General features: G+C 40.9%; 1 protein-coding gene across 18 annotated transcripts in view; it reads left to right on the top strand.

Annotated features, from left to right (window-relative positions):
* The window catches only part of USP54 (ubiquitin specific peptidase 54), a 118,761-nt gene that overhangs the window by 75,894 nt on the left and 18,036 nt on the right, over positions 1 to 24,831 (top strand). For 13 of the 18 annotated variants that reach the window (XM_043925449.1, XM_043925455.1, XM_043925450.1 and 10 more), the window contains 16 exons: positions 693 to 827; positions 2,561 to 2,674; positions 2,815 to 2,897; positions 3,320 to 3,425; positions 3,537 to 3,683; positions 5,353 to 5,502; positions 7,229 to 7,397; positions 8,751 to 8,921; positions 11,481 to 11,612; positions 11,784 to 12,164; positions 12,414 to 12,645; positions 13,549 to 13,682; positions 16,425 to 16,592; positions 19,053 to 19,172; positions 20,089 to 20,284; positions 22,070 to 23,457. In XM_043925449.1, the coding sequence (XP_043781384.1) occupies positions 693 to 827; positions 2,561 to 2,674; positions 2,815 to 2,897; positions 3,320 to 3,425; positions 3,537 to 3,683; positions 5,353 to 5,502; positions 7,229 to 7,397; positions 8,751 to 8,921; positions 11,481 to 11,612; positions 11,784 to 12,164; positions 12,414 to 12,645; positions 13,549 to 13,682; positions 16,425 to 16,592; positions 19,053 to 19,172; positions 20,089 to 20,284; positions 22,070 to 23,457 (3,826 nt within the window). Of the gene's footprint in view, positions 1 to 692; positions 828 to 2,560; positions 2,675 to 2,814; positions 2,898 to 3,319; positions 3,426 to 3,536; positions 3,684 to 5,352; positions 5,503 to 7,228; positions 7,398 to 8,750; positions 8,922 to 11,480; positions 11,613 to 11,783; positions 12,165 to 12,413; positions 12,646 to 13,548; positions 13,683 to 16,424; positions 16,593 to 19,052; positions 19,173 to 20,088; positions 20,285 to 22,069; positions 23,458 to 24,831 lie in introns of those variants that run through there. The other 5 variants (XM_043925461.1, XM_043925460.1, XM_043925459.1 and 2 more) reach the window with 5 other exon arrangements.

The following is a 24,831-nucleotide window of genomic DNA, read 5'->3' as shown; positions in this document are numbered from 1 at the left end:
TAATTCAGTGTGATACTTTTTACATAAAACAAAGAACATATACACACAAGCATACTATATGTTATTGAGAGATAAATACACACACACTTACAAATATATATAAAGTATTAAAAACAAAAGATTATGCTATGAACTCATGATAGTGAGTGACTGATCTTAAAGGGGACTTTAGCTTTATCTGCAGATTAGAAGTAAGCATGATAGAATGTTTATTTCTGAGTGTTAGACGTGTACGTATTTGTTATATTATTCCTTTTACTTTTGGGTAATTTTATAGTAGCTAAACAGTTTAAAGGAAGAGGGCCAGATTTCATAGGATGAGCCACCAGAGAGTAATTAACCAGTTTATTGACATATAATTTATCTTTATTTACTACAGACCATTTATTTCTCTATATATCAGAGGAAATGAGGTAACTGCATTCCTTTAATGCATGACAACAGTCTCTCCTAATGTGTCCTTAATGGTATCATACTCGGAAGAGCAAGGATCCTTATGAGCGCATGTCATGCCCACTCTTACGAATCTTGTTTTTTACTTTTTTTATTACTTACTGCAGGCATATCAACTCCTGGAAGGTACATTTGGTTCCATAGCTATAAGCATGGAGATGCTAGCATGACAGACTGGGATGCAGAGAAGCTGAGTAACAGCATTGTGCTTTTCCCCTTGTCTAACCTCTTCTCCACAGGGGATCTTTAACCAGTTTCAGTGCAGTAGTGAAAAAGTGCTTCCATCTGACACTCTCCGCAGTGCTCTGGCAAAGACTTTTCAGGATGAACAGCGTTTCCAGCTGGGAATTATGGATGATGCCGCGGAGTGCTTTGTAAGTGCTGGCCTCTGGCCCTCTTTGATATGGGGTGAGACTGTGGATGGTCTCCGTCAGGGACTTGTTACTTTACTGTGGTGCTTACTGTATTCCTCATCTCTACAGCTAGCACTAGAATTTCCCTAGTTTCTCAGAGCTCTAAGTTGTCTCTGCCGAGTATGAATTCATTCTCAGTATGAGTTGCCTAGTGGGTTTATTCTTTTTCTCTCAGGTTTAGGGTCGTTTTGTGCTTGCCATTGCACAGAACAGCGGCTCTCACCTTCGGAGGAGACAAGGCTCATTATATAAATATAAGTTGCTGGGTCCTACTCTCGTTTGAGTTTCTGATTTGGTAGGTTTGGAGTAGGGCCCAAGAATATCTGTAACAAGTTCCTAGGTGGGATAATCCTGACACTACTGGTCTGGGGAACCACACTTTGAGAGCTCCTGCATTACCCAAGATAATTAAATAGATCTTCCTGAGCCAGGGATCGAACCCAGATCTCCCACTAAGATAATTAAAGAGAGAGTAGCTGAGTCCTTAGCCCAAATATGATGTGCTACTTTTGGTGACTTTTAGTAGACAACCCTCACTTTTTTCAACTCCAGGTGCCACCCGTCAATCTTCAGAAGGCTCCCTTTGTGCAACTGTTAAACAATCTGAGTAATGTACATGCTATTACAGGTTAAAATGTACCCCCAGAGAAACTGGATCCCTGATTTGTTGCTGGTAGGAATCGACAATGATCTATCCACTCTTGAGAACACTTTGGCAGTTTCTTTTTTCCCTGACTGCACTGTACAGCATGTGAGATCTTAGTTCCCTGACCAGGGGTTAAATCCATGAGCCCTGCATTGGGAGTGCAGAGTCATAACCACTGGATCACCAGGCAAGTCCCCTGGCAGTTTCTTAAAAACACTAAACTTGAAAACTACCATAAGATTCAGAAGTTAGATTCCTAGGCATGAATCCCAGAGAGATGAAAACATATGTTCATATGAAAACCTATCCATGAATATTCATAGAAGCTTTATTTATAATAGCCCCAAAGTAAAAAGCCCCAAATACTTTTAATGGATAGATGGTGAAACAAACTGTGGTACTTCTATGCCACGGAATACCATGCAGCAGTAAGAGTAAATGGTTGATGTGCAACAACTTGAATGATCTAAAGGGAATTATGTTGAGTGTAAAACACGGTATCAAAAGGTTGATCCCATTTATATCGCATTCTTAAAATAATGAAATTATAGAGATAGGAAAACATATTAGTGGTTGCTAATATGTTAAGGTTGGGATTGAATGGGTAAAGTTATAAAAGGATAGCGTAGGGAGGTTTGTGGTGATGAAGCAGTTTTATATCTTGATTGTGGAGGTGTTTACATGACTATACATGTGATAAAACTGAATCGAGCTGTAGACCCACAGATGAATGTATGTAAAGCTAGTGAAATCTGAATAAACTCTGGATTGTATTGCTGTCCATTTGCTGGTTTGGGTATCATACTATAGTTATGTAAGATGCCTTCTGTAATGGAAACTGGGTGAAGTGTACGTGGACTGCCTATACAATTTTTGGGGGAAACTGTCTGTGAATTGATAATTATTTCAAATTAAAAATTTTTTAAATATATCGGAGATATTCTCACCTCCCAGAAGGATTGCTGTCTCTCTGAGTAAACTGCCAACAAATTTGTGCTTTTCTTTGTTAAATGTTTTTGATACACTGCTTTTGTTCCTTCCCTTTTAGGAAAACCTCCTGATGAGAATTCACTTCCACATTGCTGATGAAACCAAAGAGGACATATGTACTGCCCAACACTGTATCTCCCACCAGAAGTTTGCAATGACACTGTTTGAGCAGGTAAGCCTTATCTTTATCCCTATCACTTCTTAGATCTTTTCTTTAAGAACACTTTATCCTAGGATGTAGAGTGTCACATGGGTGCCAAAGCAGTTAGTGACTATAGCCTGCTGCTTTCACTTTTTTCTCCCTGGGCTCAGTGTGTATGTACCAGCTGTGGCGCCACTTCTGACCCGCTGCCTTTCATCCAGATGGTGCATTATATCTCCACTACTTCCCTTTGGTGAGTCTTACAGCGTTTCGTTCTCTGTATTCTTAGGCATTCCTGGGCTTTAACCAAAGGCTCCCAGGTAGCTTGTAGCCTTATTGCTGAGTCTTTGCTATACTGTGGGATCTCAGAACAGTCATTTTGAATAACCTTTGTTCTCCTCCTTTCCTGTCCCATCTCTCGCCTTCTCTTAGTCCCAGTTCTGGCCAGCAGAGTGGGAGGGGGAATGGGGATTCTATGAGCTTTGGATTTGGGGACCAGCAGGCTCACTTACTCTGTGGGACACTGAGGCTGGTCAGGACAAGGGGTTTTAGCATAGTGGGCAGAGGAAGGAAGTCAAATATGTGAGTTAGGAATCTGCATGAATGATTTATTTGATTTAGCTATAACTCTGTACAACTCCCCAAATCATCCCCCTTCAACTTCCCATCTCGAAGCAATCAGGCTATTTGTATGCTGGAAAGACGAGAAAAACCCTCACCAAGCATGTTTGGTGAGCTGCTGCAGAATGCCAGCACCATGGGGGATCTGCGGAACTGCCCGGTGAGTTGTCAGGTGTGGGGTTCGAAGTGGGGAGGGAGAGCCCTTGGGTTAGTGGAATTAAGGCAGAGCCAGTGGGAAACATGTCAAACTCACCTTATATGTGTATTTCAGAGCAACTGTGGAGAAAGGATTCGGATTCGCCGTGTGTTGATGAATGCGCCACAGATTATCACAATTGGGCTGGTATGGGACTCGGACCACTCAGACTTGGCAGAGGATGTCATTCACAGCTTGGGCACCTGCCTTAAGCTGGGTGATGTGAGTGTTAATTACCTGTATTTCTCACTTGGAGTTCTTGTATCTTATTATTGCTCAAGGGCAATGAGCTCTAAACACAAAGGTGTATCCTAAATGACAAATATTAAAGAGTTTTGAGCAAATGCATTGTGTGTATATGTAAACATGCATATGCATGCATGTTCATGCTCACATACCTTCTTTGTATAGGTGGCAAAGGCCTTTTGGAAGATATGGAATGATCTTGGCCTTGAAAAATACGATGGGCAGAGAGTAGTTAGTGATAAAAATGAAGTAATTCAGTACTTCCCTGGTGGTCCATTGGTTAAGAATCTGCATGCCAGTGCGGGAGACATGGGTTTGATCCCTGGTCCAGGAGAGTCGCATGTGCCACAGAGCAAATAATCCCACGTGCAGCAAGTGCTGAGCCTGCAGACCCTAGAGGCTGTGCTCTGCAACAAGAGAAGCCACTGCAGTGAGAAGCCTGAGCATCACAACTGGAGAGGAGCCCCTACTCACTGAATCTAGAGAAAGCCCACACAACAATAAAGACCCAGCGCGGCCAAAAATAAATGATTAATTTAAAAAAAATCAAATAATTCATAGAGTTATCCAGTGCTCTGCCCATTGTTAATTAATACCAGTGTATTCATCCATGGGAGGTAGTAAGGTCAAAGAGGGAAGCAGTCCTGACTAGTGCCGCTGTGGGCGACGAAAGAGGTAGAAGTTGGTAACGTGAGTCCTAGATATTAAATTCATGGTAAGGAACCAGTGTCTGTTGACATGGTAATGAATTGGCTTGGAAGAGAGTTCTAGAAGGTTTTCCATGTATCTATTCAGGGAAATAGGGAACAGACTTCAAACATGGGGTCATTGCCTTATCAGCTATACATCCTAGTATAGGTACAGCCAGAATTTTCCTTCAGTTCACAAGAGCCAGGAAGTTTGTAATTTCCTTTCTACTGGTTTCTCTCTCTGATGGTCCTGTGACTAAGGAGATCCTTTGTTGTATTTTAATGTCATTAAGTTATGACTGAGAATAAGTGGACTACTGAGATCTTATTTTAGATTTCCTTGCCAAAGAATCTCTGACATAATATCTATGCACAATAAAAAGCTCACTTTTTCTAAGTTTCTGTAGCATATGTTTTCTCTTCTACTTTTGTTTTGTTTTTATGATTGCTTTCTCAACCAAACAGGTTCCTTAAGGCAAGAGTCCTTGCCTTCAAACATTTTATATGTCTCTTTGTACCCAGGACAGTGCTGGACATCTTGGAATTAAAATGCTAGTAACCAGTGTGAAGCAATTGCTCCTCCTAAGGCCTTTCTTATCCTCTATTTAATGTCTCAGCAGGAACTTTGTATTTATGGCACCAGCTGATAAATAACTTTTGAAACTTAAGAATGTTTTATTTATTTATTTTTTCCAACACTCCTGGCTCCTCTTAGGATAAGACCCAGCAAGAAAGATTATTAAAACGTATGAAGAAACATCACCACCTTACCGGTTTGACCATTTTTTCTCTTTTCCTTAAATTCTGCCTTTTTAGGTTCATTATTTATGGTAATATGGACTAGCAAAACAAGAAGCAAGTCAGTACCTTAATTAAGAAATGATGGAGTCTTCTGAGAGATGATATGAGAGGGTTGAGTATGTGACTGTTCTTTCCTTTCTCCTCTTTCCCCACAGCTGTTTTTCAGAGTGACAGATGACCGGGCCAAGCAGTCTGAACTCTACTTAGTAGGAATGATCTGTTACTATGGCAAACATTACTCTACATTCTTTTTCCAAACAAAAATCCGCAAATGGATGTATTTTGATGACGCTCATGTCAAGGAGGTAGGAATATTCAGACCCTTCTTGACGTGTTTGGTGACTGGAACAAAAAACTACAGTTACTTGTCTTCAGTGTTTCATTTTCATAATTATATTGTCTAGCTGCCTGTCTGTAATTTATGAATGTCAATCTTGCTCCCCCAACAGAACAAGTTCCTTGAAGACAGGATCAATTTATCTTCTATATTGTCTTTGAATCCCTTCACCAAGCATTCAGCACAGTTCTGTATTTATAGTTGAAAGGGCTTTTACATTCATTGGTTGATTTGAGCAAGAACAATCTACTGTCTCAAATTAGCTTATAAGCTTAGCACGGAATTCAGAATTCCAAATCTTGGAATTAACAGTGAGTAATGCTTTGTCTCAGAACTGCTATAAATTGTTCTCTAGTAGTTATCTCCCTGAAATAACTCTATCATGGATTAACATGTTTTGGGATAGTGTAAAAAAAAAACAAGGCCATGATGATATTTAAAGCTGGAAATTTGGTGCTATCTAAACCATGGAGTGTGTGGCTGAAGTAATTTAAGTGATCCATGTGAGTTAGGAAGCCTCTTGTGATAAGCTTAGCAGCTAGGAAATTGCTGACTCTAATCTATACCAACTTGTGGACCTTTCGTAATATCTTCCACAAATAGTAAAGTCTGTCAAATTCCCTGATTCTCTTCTTTGTCTCTTTTTTACTGTTGTAATTTTGGGCAACTTATGTAAGTTCTTTGAGCTTTAGATTTTTTTTATTTGAAAAATAATACCATGCCTTATAAAATAGTAAATAAGATCTGTATGAAAAAAGCATATAAATGTGTTTCAGTTAAAATAACTCAGTTATAAAAAAAAAAAAAAAATAACTCAGTTATACATTTACTGAACATCTATTATGAAAAAAGCACTGTGCTAGTTGTCTGACTGTAAGAACACACCATCTAAGAATGTGACTGGTCCAGACTTAGGAGAGGGTCAGTGTGGGGATTTGATTGGATTGTTGTTTCCATGGCTGTCCTGTCACTTTTTCCCACTGCTGTGGCAGCACTGAATCCAGCACAAAGCTAAAGCTGAAGGGTTCAGCTGTCCATCCTAAGCAGTTTGACATTTTATGTCCTGCCACGTGTGAACTCTGAAACGGAATGTCGCTTGTTCTAAGGCAGTCTGTGAGTTTCTGTGTGCTTTCTAGCTTCATACAAGTGATTTAATATTTAGGAGAAAATGACAGAAATGCAGATTTCAAGCAAGGGCTTTTGTTTGATGTCTGTGAAAAGAAATTGATCCCCAAGTACAACTGAAATCGCCTCACATAGCATATTCAGCTTTGAGAACTTCTATTCATATTTTACAACTGAATTGATGTTTTACATGAATAAAAATAATTTTATTCATCATTTCTATCTGTGATAGGGTTTTAGCTAAAAGGATTTCACAAAAAAAGACTTAACAAAAAATTCATTGGCACTTTCCTGGTGGTCCATTGGTTAAGATTCTGTGCTTTCACTGTGCGGGAGGCACAGGTTTGATCCCTGGTTGGGGAACTAAGACCTGCATGCCTCATGGTGTGGCCAAAAATTAAAAAAAAAAAAAAAAATTGTCTTAAATTTAGGTCTGTGATCTCTTTTGTTGTCTTTTTACCTACTTCTTGTCTTTTCATCTCTTTTTCTTTAGAAAAATAGAACAGAAAGATATATGTTGAATTATGGACATGAAGTGTAATTGTCTTGCTTCTCTGGTTCTGGTTCAGATTGGGCCCAAGTGGAAGGATGTGGTGACCAAATGCATCAAGGGGCATTATCAGCCCTTGCTGCTGCTTTATGCAGATCCCCAGGGTACCCCAGTGTCCACCCAGGACCTGCCCCCACAAGTTGAGTTCCAGTCATACAGCAGGACGTGCTACGATAGTGAAGATTCAGGTGAGCAGCCCAGCTCTTTACTCTTCTCCCTCCCCCTGGCCATGTGGTGACTAGATAGTAGGGTCTCATAGCCATGAGCCTAGCACTGAACTTAGCTTGGAGGAAGATAAGGCAGATTTGCCGACTCGTGCTGAAGCCCAAGCTGTGCCAGGCTTGGTTTCCTTCACTGTTGTCTGAACGTGTTGTCTTGATCACCTGGCCCCAATTCAAAAGTCAGAAGGAAGTTATGTTGATTTAGACTGAGATATTAAGTTTATGAGGGAAACCTCATTATTTCACCATCTCATATTCTTACTAGCGATTTAACAGTGACGTGAGTTGTTAGGACCATGAAAATGATTCGAGTTACTACAAAGTTAGTCACTTTGTTTGGGATGAGAGATTTTTGTTTTAAAATGCCAGGTGCAGAAGCAATATTCCTTAGCTGTTTACTTCTTCTTTTTTTTTTTTTAAGCTGTTCACTTCTAATTCAATTGTTTGGAACTTAAATCATGTTTTCCTGTGGAAACAATTTCAGCTTTGTTGCTAAGATCTCATTCTGTCCCTCAGAAATTCATCCTATAATAGAAATACAACCTTAATGGTTTTGGCTTGATTCCTAAAATGAGGAAAAAGTCATGTTCTTTTTCCTCTTTTGGATCTAGGGCTGGATGGCCCTGAGTATAATTGTGAAAGAGAAGAGACTCATCTTTGGAATCTCTTCCTCTTTCTTTGTACCTCCCTCCCACGCGGTATGTTCTTCCCACCCTTGTACCCCGCCCAAACCTGCTCTGCTGCTGCTCCCTTCAGTCAAACATCCATTCACACTGTGTGCTTATCTCAGCCAGGTGTTCAGAGGAAAGTAGTCTAAAGGAACTAAGTCACACCAAAGTATAAATAACTGCCCCTGAATGTCTCATGCGTATTAAACATGCTTATAATTTATAATATCAATGGAATTTTTACAAGTGACTTTTCTGACAGTATAGGAGAAAAATTATGGGATAGGGAAACAACTTGTTATGTGTGCCAGGTCAGCCTGGGACTTGCCATCTAATTAGATTTTACTTTTCACAGCTTTTTCCTTTCTTCTTACTTTTCCCTCCTTAGACTTTCTAAAAGCCCCACAGTTTTTCACAGTGGCAGGCAAATTGAGGGCTTCAGCAAGGTAGGGGCAAGAGTGGAAGGCATTATTTGTATGTGTGTGTGTTATCTGAGGTTGGGTGTCAGAAAGAACAGCCCTGGTATATCCTTCTTATCCTTCTGTTTAGGAAGTTCCTACCTCATGGACCTTTACTGCCACCCAACTCTTGGCCCCTCTGTCTGTCACTGTCATCTCTCTCCTCACCTCTGCCTGTCTCCTCCTTCCCTCAGGGAGGGAGCCCTCCATCTCAAGTGATACTCGAACAGATTCCTCAACGGAGAGCTATCCCTACAAACACTTCCACCATGAGTCTGTGGTCAGTCACTTCTCTTCTGATTCTCAGGGGACAGTCATCTATAATGTGGAGACTGATTCCACGTCTCAGAGCAGTCGGGACACAGGTAGGGACTTAACACAGTCAACCCTGCCTGCCTTATTCAGTTCTACATAGAGGGTCTCCCAAGAAAAGGGAAATGGGGCAAGTCAGAAATGTTTGTCATGCAAAGGGGGCAATGCAGAGAACTTGGGTAATTGAGTGGGATGAAAGGAAGCAATGCAATTCTGAATGAACAGTGGTGTTCCACTGGACATGTGCCTGTCAACAGCAGCCTCTCAGTAAGGACCATTGTAATGAGATTATTTATGTGATTATAATATGATTGTTTGTCCTGAAGTCTTTTTCTAAAGACTTTCCTCCTGCTGTGTTCTTCATCCCTCATTCTCATAGTGCCCCACTAACCCTTGTGATCCTGCACCTCATCATGTTCTCATCCCGAAGGGATTTGAGAGAAGGGATGTATTTATGGATGGGGAACCTGCTCATCACCTTGCAAGGCTTCCTGAAGGACAGAGAACCAAAAAGATGAAAAGCTAGCCTGTTTGTTATTGTGAATTCCATGCAGAGAACGTTCTTGAATTGTTCTGTTAATCTATAGAAGATTGTGCCTGTGTCAGTAGAAGAAATCATTACAGGGTATAAAAGGAAGAACAGTGAGTGACTGCTGAGATGAGAAAAGCTCATCATTGAAAGCATAGAACAGTACCCATACTCTTAGATACTTGGGAATTAGTGTTCTCATGGCTTCAGATTGGTGGTTTACATCCTGTGCATGCCCTTAAAAAAAAATAGAGACTCTCAAACATATTCAAAAGTATACAGAATAGTATGCAGCCCCTTCATGTACCTGTCACCTAGTTTCAATAATTATAACTCTTTGTCAGTCTAGTTTTATCTGTACTTCTGCCCACTTCCCCTACTCATGGATTATTTTGAAGCAAGTTCCAGACACTATATCACCTTTTCTATAAGTATTTTAGTATACATCTAAAAGAATCATTTTTAACATACCATTATCATATATAAAATATATTAATAACTTCTTAAAACCACTAAATAACCAGTGAGTGTTCAAATATCCTATTATCTATAAATTTCATATTTTTAATAGTTTTTTTTTGACTCAGAATCCAAATGAGGCACATTGTAATGGGTTGATAAATCTTGCATTTCTTTTAATCTGCAGCTTTCTCCTCTATTTCTTCCTTTCTATTATTGTTGTAGTACTAGATAGTTTGTGCTATAGTTTCTCCTCATTCTAAATTTTGCTGATTGTATCTATATGGTAAACTTTAGCATATTTCTTTGTCCTCTGTATTTTTTATAAATTGGTAGTTGAATATAGTGTTTTGGTCAGATTCATGTTGGATTTCTTTTGATGACTGTTGTATGAATGACTATGGCAAAGTGTGATTTTTGTTAGATGATATTTCTGAAACTGAACCAGGGAGAAACCAAGTCACAGGATAAATGAGGAGAGTCAGGTTTATTTTAAGGGTTTGTGAATGGCTGGGGTTGGGGAAGCATGCACATTGGTTTAACATTTGTGGATTTAGTTGTTCCAGTTGATTTCCTCCTTTCTTAGATCTTTCTTATCAGCCCAGAGATTGCAAATTATTAGATAAAAGCAATAAAAGATTGTGTTGGTAAGTGATTGTAAATATGTAGCCATATCATTACATCTTTTTTTTTTTTTCATTACATCTTATACCTGAATATGTGCAAGGATTTTCATAACTAGCATATGAAAGCAGATTTCTGCTGGCTCTCAGACATTTTGAGAACCCTAGGGGGTTTCCTCTAAGCCTATATTCCAGTTTATTTCAGCTGCTTAATTCACCTTTGGCTTCCAGCAGCTTAGACCTTTAGAATTTGACTGTGGTCAGATCATACATATGTATATATACATACAGTATTGTACATTTACATACTGTGGTCATGAAATGTGGCAAGTTACATAAAAGAGCCCAGATCTCCTGGGTTTCCCAGAGATTAGTATTGAGGAACTATGAAGTGTAATCTCTGGGTGAAGTCAAATTTGGTAAGACTTGGGTTATGGCTGGGAATGATTTGAATTATTCAAAGTTCAAATGTCCTTTGGGATGATTCACACTTAAGGAATGTTTAGAATTGGGTCTTAAAGCCAAACACAGTCAGAGCTTTTGTGGGCAAAGGCTAGGGCACCAGATGTAACAAAAATTAGCTTTCACTTCATTTGTGTTGTTAAATAAATAGACAGAAAACTCTGTCTTCTTTTGATGAGAATGAAAATATATTGATACATGACATTCTTATATAATCTTTAAAACTTTTGCTTTTTAAAAACTACCAAGTAATGTGTCCTTCTGGGTCACCGGGAAGGAATACGAGGGAGATTGAGACTGGTCATTGCTCAGGAGACACTGTAAATTTGGAAATTCCTAATAAATACTTGAGCTTTTCTGCCTTTGTCTACTGAGAGATTCCTGCTTCACTTAAATCAGATGCATAGTTTTGGGCTCTACAGCTTCTGATCCCCTAAGTCTGGTGATGCTGCCATGAATCCCAAAGGGAGAGTAGGTTCTCAAATGGATGGAGGTCAGTCTCAGGTACCAACTTACCCTCATTTCCTTGTTTCCTTCAGGACACCTGACTGATAGTGAATGTAATCAGAAACTCCCGTCCAAGAAAGGGTCACTGATAGAGCGCAAGAGGAGCTCTGGCCGGGTCAGGAGGAAAGGCGATGAGTCTCAGGCCTCAGGGTACCATAGTGAAGGCAAGCCGCCCTGCATAGCTTCTCTTTCTTTCTTTACTCTGTCTCGCTTGTGTCCCACTTAAGCCTGTGGCTTCTTCTCTCTGCTCAAAAGCCTTTCTTTTTTGACTCTGGGGTCTGGGTATCCATGATGACTTTAAACATTTGTAGTTGTTTCATTCTTTGTGTTTTTAGGAGAAACACTGAAAGAGAAGCAGGCTCCTAGGAATGCCTCCAAATCATCCAGCAGCACCAACAGGCTAAGGGATTTTAAAGAGACAGTCAGCAATATGATCCATAACAGACCATCCCTGGCTTCTCAGACCACCCTAGGACCTCCTTGTGTGGGGAGGGGAGGAGAACAGACCGACAGGAAACCTGCTCGGAGCCTACCTTTACACGCTCGTGATTGGGAAGTAGAGAGCACCAGCAGTGAGTCCAAATCCAGTTCTTCTAGCAAGTATCGTCCGACATGGAGACCCAGACGGGAGGCTCTGAATATTGACAGTATCTTTAGTAAGGACAAAAGGAAGCACAGTGGCTATACCCAGCTTAGCCCCTTTTCTGAGGATTCAGGTGAGAAGATAATTAGGGAAGAATTGAGCTTTTGAATAAAGTGGATTTATATATTTTTTAAAAAAAAGCCTGGGTTTTCTGGTAGACTTGGCAAGGTACATTTTTACGTTGAAGGGTGAAAATTTTACCCTCATGAGTGGCCAATGAGCTCAATGAATGAGTCACTAGAGGGAGGGGTTAGTTCTGTCTTGATTTGAGGCAGATGCTAAATCTACCTCCCTTTCCACACTTGTCCTTTGATCGGTATAGCAAAAGAATTTACACCAGATGAGTCAAGCAAGCCACCTGCTTACGACTTTAAAACTGGAGGACCAAGCCCCCAGTACAAGATCTGGGGCCCAGCACGGCCGGGCTGTCACCTTTTAGAGCAACACCCTCGCCTAATCCAGCGAATGGAATCTGGCTATGAGAGCAGTGAGAGGAACAGCAGCAGCCCTGTCAGCCTGGATGCAGCCCTGCCTGAGAGCTCAAGTGTCTGCAGGTATTGTTTGGCCTTTGAATAGCTGTATTGTTCCTCACAGAAATGTAAGCCACGGAGAGGCTTCTTAACTCACGAGTGAAGAGATGCACTGTCTTACCCTCTTGCAGGCAAGCAAACGGCTCTATCAGTTTCTGTGGCAACAGCACCCTCTGCTGGGGGAAGAAGCAAAGGCATTTGAGAAAGGGGAGACAACTTTTTTAAAGTATTATATATAAAATGACTGGTAAACTTTTAATGAAAGAATGAGTTAGTGAATTAAAACTTGTATACGATCAGAGAGAAAATCCAATTGTTATTTATTCCTGCCTTTTATTTTACTACTTTTTTTTAGGTTCACCCCGGATTCTGTCTTATGAAGCCAATGATATTCATCATTCCATAAGATAATAATGACAGTTTAATAGTGGTCATTGCACCTTGTCCATAAAACCCATTTGCTTTATATATTTCAGATCTCCATACATTGTTGTTTTACTGAGTTGCCTCAGAGACAAGTTTGCTAACAGTATAGTTGCTTTGAAAGGAGGGACATCATCTACAAGATTGATAACTATATCATCATATTTTGCCACTGCTCTTCCCTGACCTCAGACCCTGTTCAGTTTTACACATGCGAAGATGCTATAAAAGTGTAGGAAAGAGGAAGGCAGCCTATATGAGAACATTTGTTTATTAATTTATTAAATAAATTTTGTGCCAGACACACACAAAGCATGAATGAGGTGAGATAAGATGGGGGAACAAGTGGATGTTTTGATATTCATAAATAGTTTAGCAGATATTTTAATATTAGTTTGGTGCTTTGGGTTTTTGTTGTTGCTTTTGGAGGGATTTTGGTCCTATGAATGTTGCTATTTACCAGCGTTCTGATGCTTTCCCTCGCCTCTGGTTTCTGTTTTGAAGGGATCCAAGTGCTAAGAGGTCAGCAGGGTTGGCCCCCTCCTGGCGTCACATCCCGAAGTCTCACAGTAGCAGCATCCTGGAGGCAGACTCCGCAGTGTCCAGGAGTGGCTGGATGAAGAACCAGCCACTTGCAGGTAAGTGGAGGGACACTGGATTTGGAGAGCTGGATTTCACTGCCAGTTCTGTCTGGGCAACAGCCTAACCTGAGCACATTTGAAGTGAGAGGGCAGTTGCACTTTGTTCCACCAGAACGTGAATGTGAAGGCATCTGATCTGCTCTCTCTCCAGGTTTATCTTTTTCATTGTCGTTCTATCACAGCTCGCCTGCTTGCTCCTATCCTTCTGGTGGAAGCTAGAAGGAACAGAAATATGGTGAACAGTGTCAGGAACACCTACTTTCCTCAGAAGAATAAGTCCTGGGGCTTCCCTTGGTAGAGAGCCATCCTCTTGGGAATGGACTTTTTATTGTGTAGTTCTCTGAATTGAGATAACAAGGGGGACATGTAGACGATAGACAAAATTGGGAAATGAGCATGTCAGAGCTACCCTTACCCCTGCTTCTCTATCCTGCCTAGTATCCCTGCTTTGTTTTTCCTTCTTGAACGTGCCTCTGTCCCTCCTTCAAAGAAGCTCTAGAGGGATGATCTGACTCTTTCACACTAGATGTACGTGACTGGAAATGGGTGAAAATGTGCTTTCTTTAAGAGAAGCTAGTATTTTCACAAGTCAAAGCTTAAAGATAAAGGAATATTGGAATTTTAGGCATGATACACCAAGCATAGAGATTTGAGGTAGTCATAGATTTTATATCCTATTTATATTCTTCTCACAACACACATATATACTTAGAGTGTATATTCAAATAAGCAAAATAAATAGATCCTTACTTAGAGCAGAAAATCGAGGTAATAACTATATAGGCTTCCCAAGATGGAGACTTTTTGTGATTTTTGAGGGAAGATAATATGTATTCAGTATTGTTTAGCCAGCTGAGGATTTCTGGGATCTGCTTGTCTAACTTAGAAATCAACCTTCTCTGAAAGATGTGTTTCATCATCCCCCTTTTTTTCTGGTATGTTAGATGAATTGGGAGTCGCATGTGTGGGCAGAAGTTTAATTATGGTCTGATTTAATGAGCATCTGAATATAGATTTGTGGCCAGCTCACTAGGGAGATGAGGACAGAATACTACATGGCAAACTGTAGAGATGAGACCAGGAACTTTACTGGTTTGACAACCAGTTCTCTTAATGTCCACGGAAAGTTCTTAGAGGTGGCTGGAAGCATGATATGCAGCAGAAATAAAAAGGTATGAACTCTTTCAGGTATGAGTGAGGGGCATAGATTGCTAACATCTGGCAAAGCAGAACAATGCATGTAGGGGCAGATAATCTCTGAAATTCTGGGCTAGAGTAGGTTACAGTTAGAAACCCATGGAAGGAATTTATTCTTCCTCATGAAATTATAGGTTGGGTTTCTTTCCCACATTTTGTCTCATACTGACTAACACGGCTTTGAGAAATCTGTGTTCTTACTTTAGCCTGTTCTCCCTTCTCTTTTCTTTAACAGCCGATAGCTTTTCAGCACACTAAAGACTGAATCTCGTGACTTCACTGATAGCCCTAATTCTAGGCTAGCTGTATAGAATTCACCAACTGGATTCCTCAACTTGTAAAAGATGTTTGGCAAGGGGTTAGAATAAATTCCTTATATACTATACTACACTACCACCCTCCTTGTATAGTAAACTCTATTTTTTTTTATCTGGTGACTGTAATTTTTAAAAAATTACAGAGGTTAACACAAGTCCAACAGTTTGGTAACTTGCCCTGTGCCTCTTCAGTTTGAAGGAACCAGTGTTACCATTATGGTATATATCTTTTTACATCTATTTCTATGCTTTGTATTCTATGTACAAGTATAATGATAAGTTTATTGTAGTTGTTGTTTAGTTGTTAAGTTGTGTCCAACTCTTTTGCGACCCCATGGACTGTAGCCCACTAGGCTCCTCTGGCCAGGGAATTTCCCAGGCAAGAATACTGGAGTGGATTGCCATTTCCTTCTCCAGGGGATCTTTTCGACCCAGGGATCGAACCCACGTCTCCTGCGTTGGCAGGTGGCTTCTTTACCACTGACCCACCTGGGAACCCCTAAATAAACTTATTACTACCATTTAAAAATAAATAAAAGGAAGTTATACTATAGATATTATTATGTCACTTGGCTTTTCACTTAATTTATCATGGATATCCTTTTAGATCTATTTGATTCCATCTATGAACACTGATAAAATTAAGGTTTACTACTGTGGATATTTTACAAACTCATTTGGAAGGTGGTGGAAATTTAGGGAGAGAAATTGACTTGCTTGAAACTTCCTGGTGAGTCAGTGGCAGTAGAGAATGCTCTTTAACAGTTAAAAGCTTGGATTATGATTTTAACCTATTTGACTTTAATTCAGCTTTACCACTTGCCATCTTTGTTATTTTGGGCAAGTTATTTATTGTCTTTGTGACTCAGTTTCTTCATTCTTAAAATGTGGGCAGTAATAGTATCTACCTCACATATTGTGAGAATTACATGACATAATACAGGTGAAAGTGCTTTCAACTATGCCTGTCACAGAGTAAATATGCAACAAATGTTAGTTGCTGTGTTGTTATTTTTGTTATAAAGTGCTCAATAAATATCACTGTTATTATTCATGGCCCAGGCCTCATCCTGAATCTGATATGGAAAACACTGTCCAAATTTGCATTCCAAACTGAAGCCAAGAGTTCCCAAGAAAAAGCAGTGTGGTGACCATGAATATAGCAGGTGCTTAGTCTTGGTTATGGGAAAGTGGCGATTTCTCTTCTCCCTTGCTTGTATTACAGGTGGGGAGATATCTTCCAAAACTGAACTGGATGAATTGCAGGAAGAAGTGGCCAGAAGGGCACAGGAGCAGGAACTTCGGAGGAAACGAGAGAAGGAATTAGAGGCAGCTAAAGGGTTTAACCCTCATCCCAGCCGCTTCATGGACTTGGATGAACTGCAGAATCAGGGTAATTGTTGTGAGCATTAGGTTGTGGGTGATGGGGACAGAGAGAGGGGGAAGGAAAAAGGTATTTGAGCTCATAAATTCTGTCTTTTCTTTAGCAGAGTTGTATTTTATCTTAATTTAGCCATTTCAGTGAAAACTAAAGTAGGAGGTAACAGCCTGTTTGTTAGAGACAGGCACTGATTTGGGGCCTGTCTGTTAAAAGCTTGTAGATTAGAGATAGTATAGTGTTCATGGAAAGTATTTCTGATGAGCAGCTATAGAAGGTGTAAATTAAACTATTCACAGTTCAGAAACAGCAGAAAAAAGCAATGAGTGAACCACACTGACTGTGAGGGGAATTCTTCTTGCTCAGCAGAAAAATGCCCTTGAGATTTCCTACCTGGAGCTTCAGGGAAGTGGATCTACCAAGCAGGTTCTAAGAACAAGAGGCTGACTGCCTTTTCATCCTGTGATGGTTCATCTTCCAACCTTACACAGTTTTCCTGGCCTTTATTTCAGCTGCTCTGGCTGCCCCAAATTAGTTACTGGTTTTTTTCTTCGATTGCTTTAAGATGTCATTTTACACCAGCAGAGACTAGCCTTCAAAATAAGGGTTTAAAAAGGCTGAGGCATCTATTTTAAATAGGCCCTGAAACCTATATCTCTGTTTGTGTATGAAATAAATTATTGTTCAGAACCTCCAGCCAGATACAGATTGTGCTAAAGCAGTGTAAAGAACAGGAGCCTGGACTGCTTTGGGTGGCTGCTTTCTCTTAATCACTTCTTTCTTCTTATCAACACTCAGAGAAACTTCCTGGGCTTTTTGGGGGGCTCCTTTTCTCCTCTAATTCTACTGTCTTTTGATTCAAGGCAATTGTTGCTTTATACTTCCCAGAATATTGTATTTGTCTCCAAATTAGCTTACCTTTCCTAATTTTTTAGATATCCCTATACTTAGATTTTTTTTTTCTTATTTTTTTTCCTTAAGCTATATCACATTGGTGTCTCGACTTTATGTTGCTTCTGAAAGAGGGGTCTTGTTATCTTCCTCCCTTGCCTTTCTCCCCACTCTGTCAGTTGGGTAGTACTTTAGAGCTGAGAGTGGGTCCCTCTGGTTGTATTTCACTGTCAGTTCTCCAGATGTTTTGGTTTAGCATCTCCTGGAACAGCAAGGAATGGAGTGCTAAGAATTCTGGAGGATAAGAATTATAATTTAGTACAATGATTGGCCAGCTGTAATTTTCCTGTGTCTCTGTAGAGAACATTTTTTAATGCTGTAGCCACCACCTCTGATTATAAAGGTTGCATAGATTCAGTTGATTTCAGATATAATGAGAAAATTTCAGGCCTGTGTACCCCCTACCCCAGGGACCATAACTCTAGTGGTGGAGTAGAACCCAAATGCTACTTCCACTGTCTTCCCATTATTCTCCAAAAGTTATTAGTGGACTAAGGAGTGAATGTTAGGGGTATGGAAGAGCTTTTCTTACCATGTCCAGCTGGAGGTTAATGGAGGATGGGGATATTATGGGAGAAATAGTATGATTTCTTTTTTCTTGTGAGCTTGTGAAACTCACCATTAATTCCAATCACAGATGAAGTTACATTACAGCTTACTACTGATTTATGGTTATGAGTGAATAAAAGGCAGTGGGATACATAAACTGGAGGATTCTTTTACAGAAGTTACATTTATAGTAGTTTGTCACTCTTTATCTGGCACTATCCTTCAACTCCTGTCCTGCTTTGGCACATATTCACTTTTGGGGAGAAGGCAACATTTCATGGTCACTATGTGGGAAGGTGACTCTTTTACGGTAGGTTGGGTGAGCAAGGGCAGGACAGAAGTAAATACTTAGCCTTGCTGATGAAAGATAAGTGTGTGCAAACCAAGAACAAAGATGGTTCCACCGACTTGGTAGATATATTGAAGTTAGGAACTGTAGAACACCTGTGCCCGAGAGGAGTACTGATTTTCCAGGTGCGGGTGGTATAGAGAGGACTATGAATTGGTACAGGAAAGAAGTGTTACACATGACTATCCACAGAGTCATGAGGCCACTTTTGCCTTAACACAACAGTGGAGGTCTCGGTGGAGATTTGGGGTTCTGGACACACATTGCCAAGAAGTATCTTGTTGCAATCTTGTGGGAAGCAGGTCATTTCCAGGCAAAAGAACCCACCCTTACATTATAGACAGTACTTTGTTCTTTCTTGAGGGACGTCCTAAGAGGTCTTGGAGTTGAAATATGTGGTGGACAATGACATGCCCCTCCTTCACGGCTTTGGTAAGGTCTCAGTTAAGGCAAAGAAAAATGGATGTCCTACATGTTTCAGAGAATTCTTACTAGTAATGGTCAGTTGGAATAAAGGTGGACCAAAGACTCAGCAGTGAGGATCTATGTACACCTAAAGGAAACAACAGTACATAGGAAAAGTTGGAACAGGTTGTTATGAAAATGAAAAGTGCTGGCCCTTTCAGGGAGGAGTGACGGCTTTGAGAGGTCCCTGCAAGAGGCAGATTCAGTGTTTGAAGAGTCGCTGCATCTGGAGCAGAAGGGAGACTGTGCTGCCGCTTTGGCTCTCTGTAACGAAGCTATCTGTAAGTAACTCTAACCGCTATGGCTATGGCACTTTTGACTAACTTCATGATAGTTATTCACTCAGATAGGATAAAAAGAGCTTTTAGGTTTCATTACTTTCACTCCCCCAAACTGAGGCCCTTTAGCTATCTTTTCCTTTCAGATTTCTAAATGTGCTAGGCACTGTCACTGTGGCCTGTGGGTATTTACTGGAAAAATCTCAGCAGGAGTCTACAAATGAACTATCCAGCCATACCTATCTCCTAATCCCCAAATAAAGTTAGGTCTCAGATGCGAGGTTAGTCTGCTCTTGTGCTAGTTACTGACTAGCGCAGTGGAGCTTAGGGCAGGAAGAAATGAGTAAATTGGCTGTGACTTCCTAGGTCTGTGACTTCTTACTGCATATTTGATTCTTTACGTTTCTCCCCTGCCTTCCTGGTATGCTGCAGCATAGGGTTACAGCAAGGGACTAAGAATTTGTATCTGGTTCTTAAATATGACCCACAAGAAGCTGTGTTCTATAAAGACAGATGCAGGTTTGGATCTTAGTTCTGCTGTTGACTGTCAGGAAGGGGGAGTTGTGAACAGAGAATGAAGACCAGAGTTGGACAGGTCAGTTGCAAAGGACAATGAGAGTGGTAACATCTGAGATGGAAGCACCAATTTATCTTCTTGACTCATTTTAGTTTAGCTTTTTGTTTGTTTGATTTTTAAATTTGAATTAACCTGTTTGGCCTCCATGGCTTCCATGAATGTTCCTTACAGCCAGAGGCAGCCTTGTGCCCTGGATACCATATGCATGGTCCATGCCTTGTAGTTCTGCTGCATATTTTCAGTTTTATTGCATAACTTTGCTCATTTTTGGTTGAATTTTATTTTTTATTTTTGTTTGTATTTTTGTGTTCTGTTTCTGCTGTATTTTCTTTTGCATTTTAGCTAAACTAAGACTTGCCCTGCATGGTGCCAGCTCTAGCACGCACAGCAGAGCCCTAGTCGATAAGAAGTTGCAAATCAGTATTCGAAAAGCACGGAGCCTGCAGGAGCGCATGCAGCAGCAGCAATCATCTCAGCCGCCGTCGCAGCCCTCAGCCTGCCTCCCCTCACAGGGGGGAGCCCTCCCTCAGCCGACAAGGTAGTGCCTGGGAACCACTGTAGTTTATGGACGCCAGGGGAGGAAGTGACCATGGGTGCTCCATAGCCAGCTCTCATTGTCTTGGCGACTCCAGGGGAGAGAGAAGAGTCCTCTGGAAAGATTTCTTCTCTCAGGTCAGATATACAGTGAAAAGCTCATCCCACTGCTGGTCCTTCTCTTAACAGTTCCTAGAAAGATACAGAAAGCATAGCATCATAAATAGACCACTTGTCCATATTTCCTGTGGGTGAGTTTGTCTCTGGACTTGTGTAATAACATGATTATTAAATTGGCACATATTATGATCTTAGACATGGCAGTCTGAGTTGCATTTCACTTTGGAGTAGAAACCATGTGATTTATTTGGGGATTTCAGTGTCTCCTGTCCCTTAAGGAAGCAGAGAAAGCAGTCTTCCTTGCTCTGACTCAGCGACTGAGAGGAGACACAAAGATTCCCTTTGTTTTTCTTCCCTATGGTCAGGAATAGGAAAAAAGTCCCCATGGACATTAGTATAGTTCCCACATTTTAGCCCTTGAAACTGGCTGTTACTTAGAATAGATAGAATTAAGTAAGAATTAATGTTGGCTGTTAATAAGCCTGAGTAGTTTTCAGAATATAAATATTATAAAGGAAGCTAACATTTTTTGAATATTTGCCCAGGCAGTAAGCTAAATACTTTCATGTTTTATTTTACACCTTTAGGAGACAGGGATTACTATTTAGCAATGGTTTATAAATAAGGAAACTCAGGCTCAGAGAGGATTAACTAAGTATGATACCCAGGATTACTCAGCTAGTAAGTGGTAGAAGCATGGAATTTGAAATCCAGGTCTTTTGGACTCCATTATGTTTCCCTTATAAGTAATACATTCTTCACAGTGTTACAAGGGTGATAGAATTACTATATCTACAAAAGTTTATAGTATATTATCATTGAAATTTAATGCTCCTAGCTAGGATCTTCCATTTTCTTCTTTTCTCCTATTTACTCCACTAGTTGAATGCTGATTTGACAGTCTGATCGGAGATATATTTGAGTGTAAGCAATTGAGGGAGCTAAACTCTTTTCAGAAATCTTACTTGATATATGTGAGTAATTAAGGTTATATCTAAGTGCTTCTAATGAGATTTTCAGATCAGAAATATAAAACAATTAGCAAGAAACCAATTAAATGCATTTAATCCCTACTCCCACTCCCAGATCTCAAGAGAGTCACCATTTGTTACTTTGGGGAAGCATCTCAGTGAATAAACACAATCAAATCCAGATTATAAGAATACACTTGAAATGGTTGCTCTTTCTATTAATGCCGGGAGCCCAAATCATCCTGTACTCTGTAAATATGGCCTTCTGGTTCTTTTGGCTGATCTGCCTCTCAGGACCCTAGGTATGAGTGATCTCTAGGCTTTGCTTACCTTCTCTTGTCATCTGCATGTGGGACTAGAAATGTTTGTTTTTGAATTTTTAAGTAGAGGATGATTGGAATGGGACTTTACAGGTAATGAAGAATATTGGCAAGAGCTTTGCTTACTATCACTGTGTACAACTTTGATGAGGATATTTAATAAAGAGAATTGATATTACCCGTTACTTGGGTATGAGCTGACCACATGCCTTCTCTCGTGAACCTCCAATCTGTTGACTCTACTTATGCTTGTCTTTCTATTTCTTTTCACCATTCCCTCTGTGAATAGCTAGAAATGGGAACCAAATGAACAGTTCTTTTTGTAAGTAATCTTGTCAATTAAGACAGCTTATGACTGGCTCTCTTTATTTATTTCAGTGAACAGCCTATCCCGCTCCAAGTATTGTTAAGCCAGGAGGCCCAACTGGAACCCTACACAAATACGGAGTTTGGGGCCAGTACTTTCATTTACTCACCTGCTTCCTGCCATGAGTCACACTCGCCGTTATTCCCAGACTCATCCGCCCTGTCTGCTCCACAGCACAATTCCCCCCGTGGGTCTGCCTCGAACCTTCTTACTCCAGTTGAGGTGGACAGTGTTGACCCCTCTGTGTTTCACAGGCAGGGCTTACCTAGAACACCAGGGAGAACTGAGACGGACTCTCCTCATGCTTGGGAACCAGAGGATGAGCGGCAAAGCTGCAGGGGTGACGACGGCAGCTGCACCAGGTTCCCCCAACAAGAAGGAAGAGACACTGATCAAGAACAGCTATTCCAAGAAAGGAGGGATCCTGCTGACTCATCCCTGGCGATGCCTTGGTCACAGCCAATTGGAATAACAGCCACCTCTGAGAGAGGAGACACGCACAGTCTAGGCTGTGGTCCCTCAAGTTCAGCAGCTCAGCCTAGCCTTTCTCTGCACAGGGCCTGCCACCCCGTAAAGCCTGCTCCTTCCTCATCTGTGCTTCACTCTTCTAATGCTGTACAGAAAACTAACCAATGCCTCCAAACCCACAACCTCAAAACTCCATTGACTTCAAATATGGACCGAGGCAGCGAGGAGCCCTCTATGCCAGAGTTTCCTACCACCAAGGGGCTTGTCCGCTCTTTGGCAGAGCAGTTCCAGAGGATGCACAGTGCCTCCACCAGGGATGGTACAGGTGCCCAGGATAGAAGTTTGCCAAATAGTCTAAGGAAGGACTCTCCACCTTCTGACTGTAAGCCTCCTTTCCCACATGGTCAAGGGAAAGGCCACTGGTCTTGGGCAAAACAACAACCCTCTTTGGATGGTAGGAACAAACTGCCTTCCTGGGAAGAGCCTGCTAATCATCCTTCTCTTGCCATGAACTCTGGGCCGCCTAATGGTGAAGCTTCTAGGGGAGGACATCCCAGGTTGGCAGAGTCAGGTATTTACCATGGGAAACCGTCTCAAGTGAGAGATGCTGGGCCTAAGGAGCTGGGCAGCAGTGTCGATTTAGGGACTTCCTTGCCTTTGGATTCTTGGGTGAATGTCACAAGGCTCTGTGATTCTCAGCTTAAACATGGGGTCCCTGGGCCAGGAGTGAAGTCCTCCCCTCATGATTCCCATACCTGTGTAACCTATCCAGAAAGAAACCACATCATTTTGCATCCACATTGGAACCAGGACACAGAGCAGGAGACCTCAGAATTGGAGTCTCTCTACCAAGCCAGTCTTCAGGTTTCTCAATCTGGCTGTTCTGGATGTGGGCAGCAGGAAGTAGCCTGGAACCCACTGAGCCAAACAGGTAAGAATGCAACCAGGGGCAGGAGGTGTGGGGGACATAGAAAAGCTGAAGGCAGGAGGATAAGATCAGAAGGGGGGATGGTGTTCTATCTAAATAATATCCTCAGCTTAGGTGGCTGCAGCAGAATTTCTGACTTTATTTATAACAACTTCATGATAAGAGCTAGACATTTTCCTGGCTAGAGTAGAGAATGGGGGCAGAATCATCACTCACAGGCTAGTTCCCTCCTTCTAAAGAAAGAGATCAATTACTGTATGCCCAGGGCTGCTGCAGTATACATGCTAAGGAGTGGTTCTTAGGCCTTTGAGAGTGATTAAGCATGAGACAGGGGAGGCTGAGTGGGTAAGTCATCCTTCCATGGCTTAGGAACTGAACTGATCCCAAGATCCAGCTTCTAGATGCAACTTGCAACAAGGATGTCCACACTGAGCCAGGTCTCCAATGTAGCATTTCCAGATTGTAATGAACCAGCTATATCAAGACCTTCCCTCATCCATTCTGGAACTACCAGATTTAGAATTTTCAAGGAGGTATGCCTGTAGGGTACCTGTTCACTGACTCTTTGTGAGATTATATTGTGTGAAGAGTGAAGTCTAATGTTAAATGCATAGTATATACATAATTCTATAAGCTGAAGACATAAAGGATATTTATAATTTAGGATTGATGTACTTAAGAACTCCAAAGCCTGAATTATCGTCCTGTCTCCATCATTAACTGTCAGTATAAATTTGGATAAGTCATTTAATATTTAAGCTGTTACGTATAAGAAAATTGGTTCAGTGATTTTCTTTTAAAGATACTTTGCAACTCTTAAAAGGATACGTATGATTTGTGAAACTGACTCAGAGAAATGTATCTTCAGTTCAAGTAGTATAGATTCTTTGCATATTGCCAACCAACATTTAATTACAGCCCAACAAGTGTTTATTCAGAATCTTCTGTGTTTCCAGTAGTGTCAGAGTGGGGGTCATCACATAAATATAAGATTTGATATTAAGATATGTTTTTCTTGGGATCTTCACTCTAGACTTTGCAATAACATTTATGATCCTTAGATACATAGGACAGAGCAGTATGGGAAGATTCTAAAGAATAAGGAAAAGTTGGAGTTTGCCTCAGTTAGATCCTGTCTAACATAACAGAGAAAGAATATACAAATGTGAAGTGTTTTAAGAATAAGAAACACATATAAAAAATACAGTGTGACTAAAATTGAACTCACCAATTGAATGTCAAACATTATAGTACAAACAAAACAAAAAGTCCATATGTTACCCCAAACAGTGGGCTTCCCAGGTAGTGCTAGTGGTAAAGAACCCTCCTGCCAAGGCAGGAGATGTAAGAGACACGGGTTCAATCCCTGGGGTCAGG

The sequence above is a fragment of the Cervus elaphus genome, chromosome 15 (assembly GCF_910594005.1).
Source record: "Cervus elaphus chromosome 15, mCerEla1.1, whole genome shotgun sequence".
Lineage (NCBI taxonomy): Eukaryota > Metazoa > Chordata > Mammalia > Artiodactyla > Cervidae > Cervus > Cervus elaphus.
The sequence above is the reverse complement of the archived record's forward strand: the minus strand, read 5'-3'. Positions and strand labels throughout refer to the sequence as shown.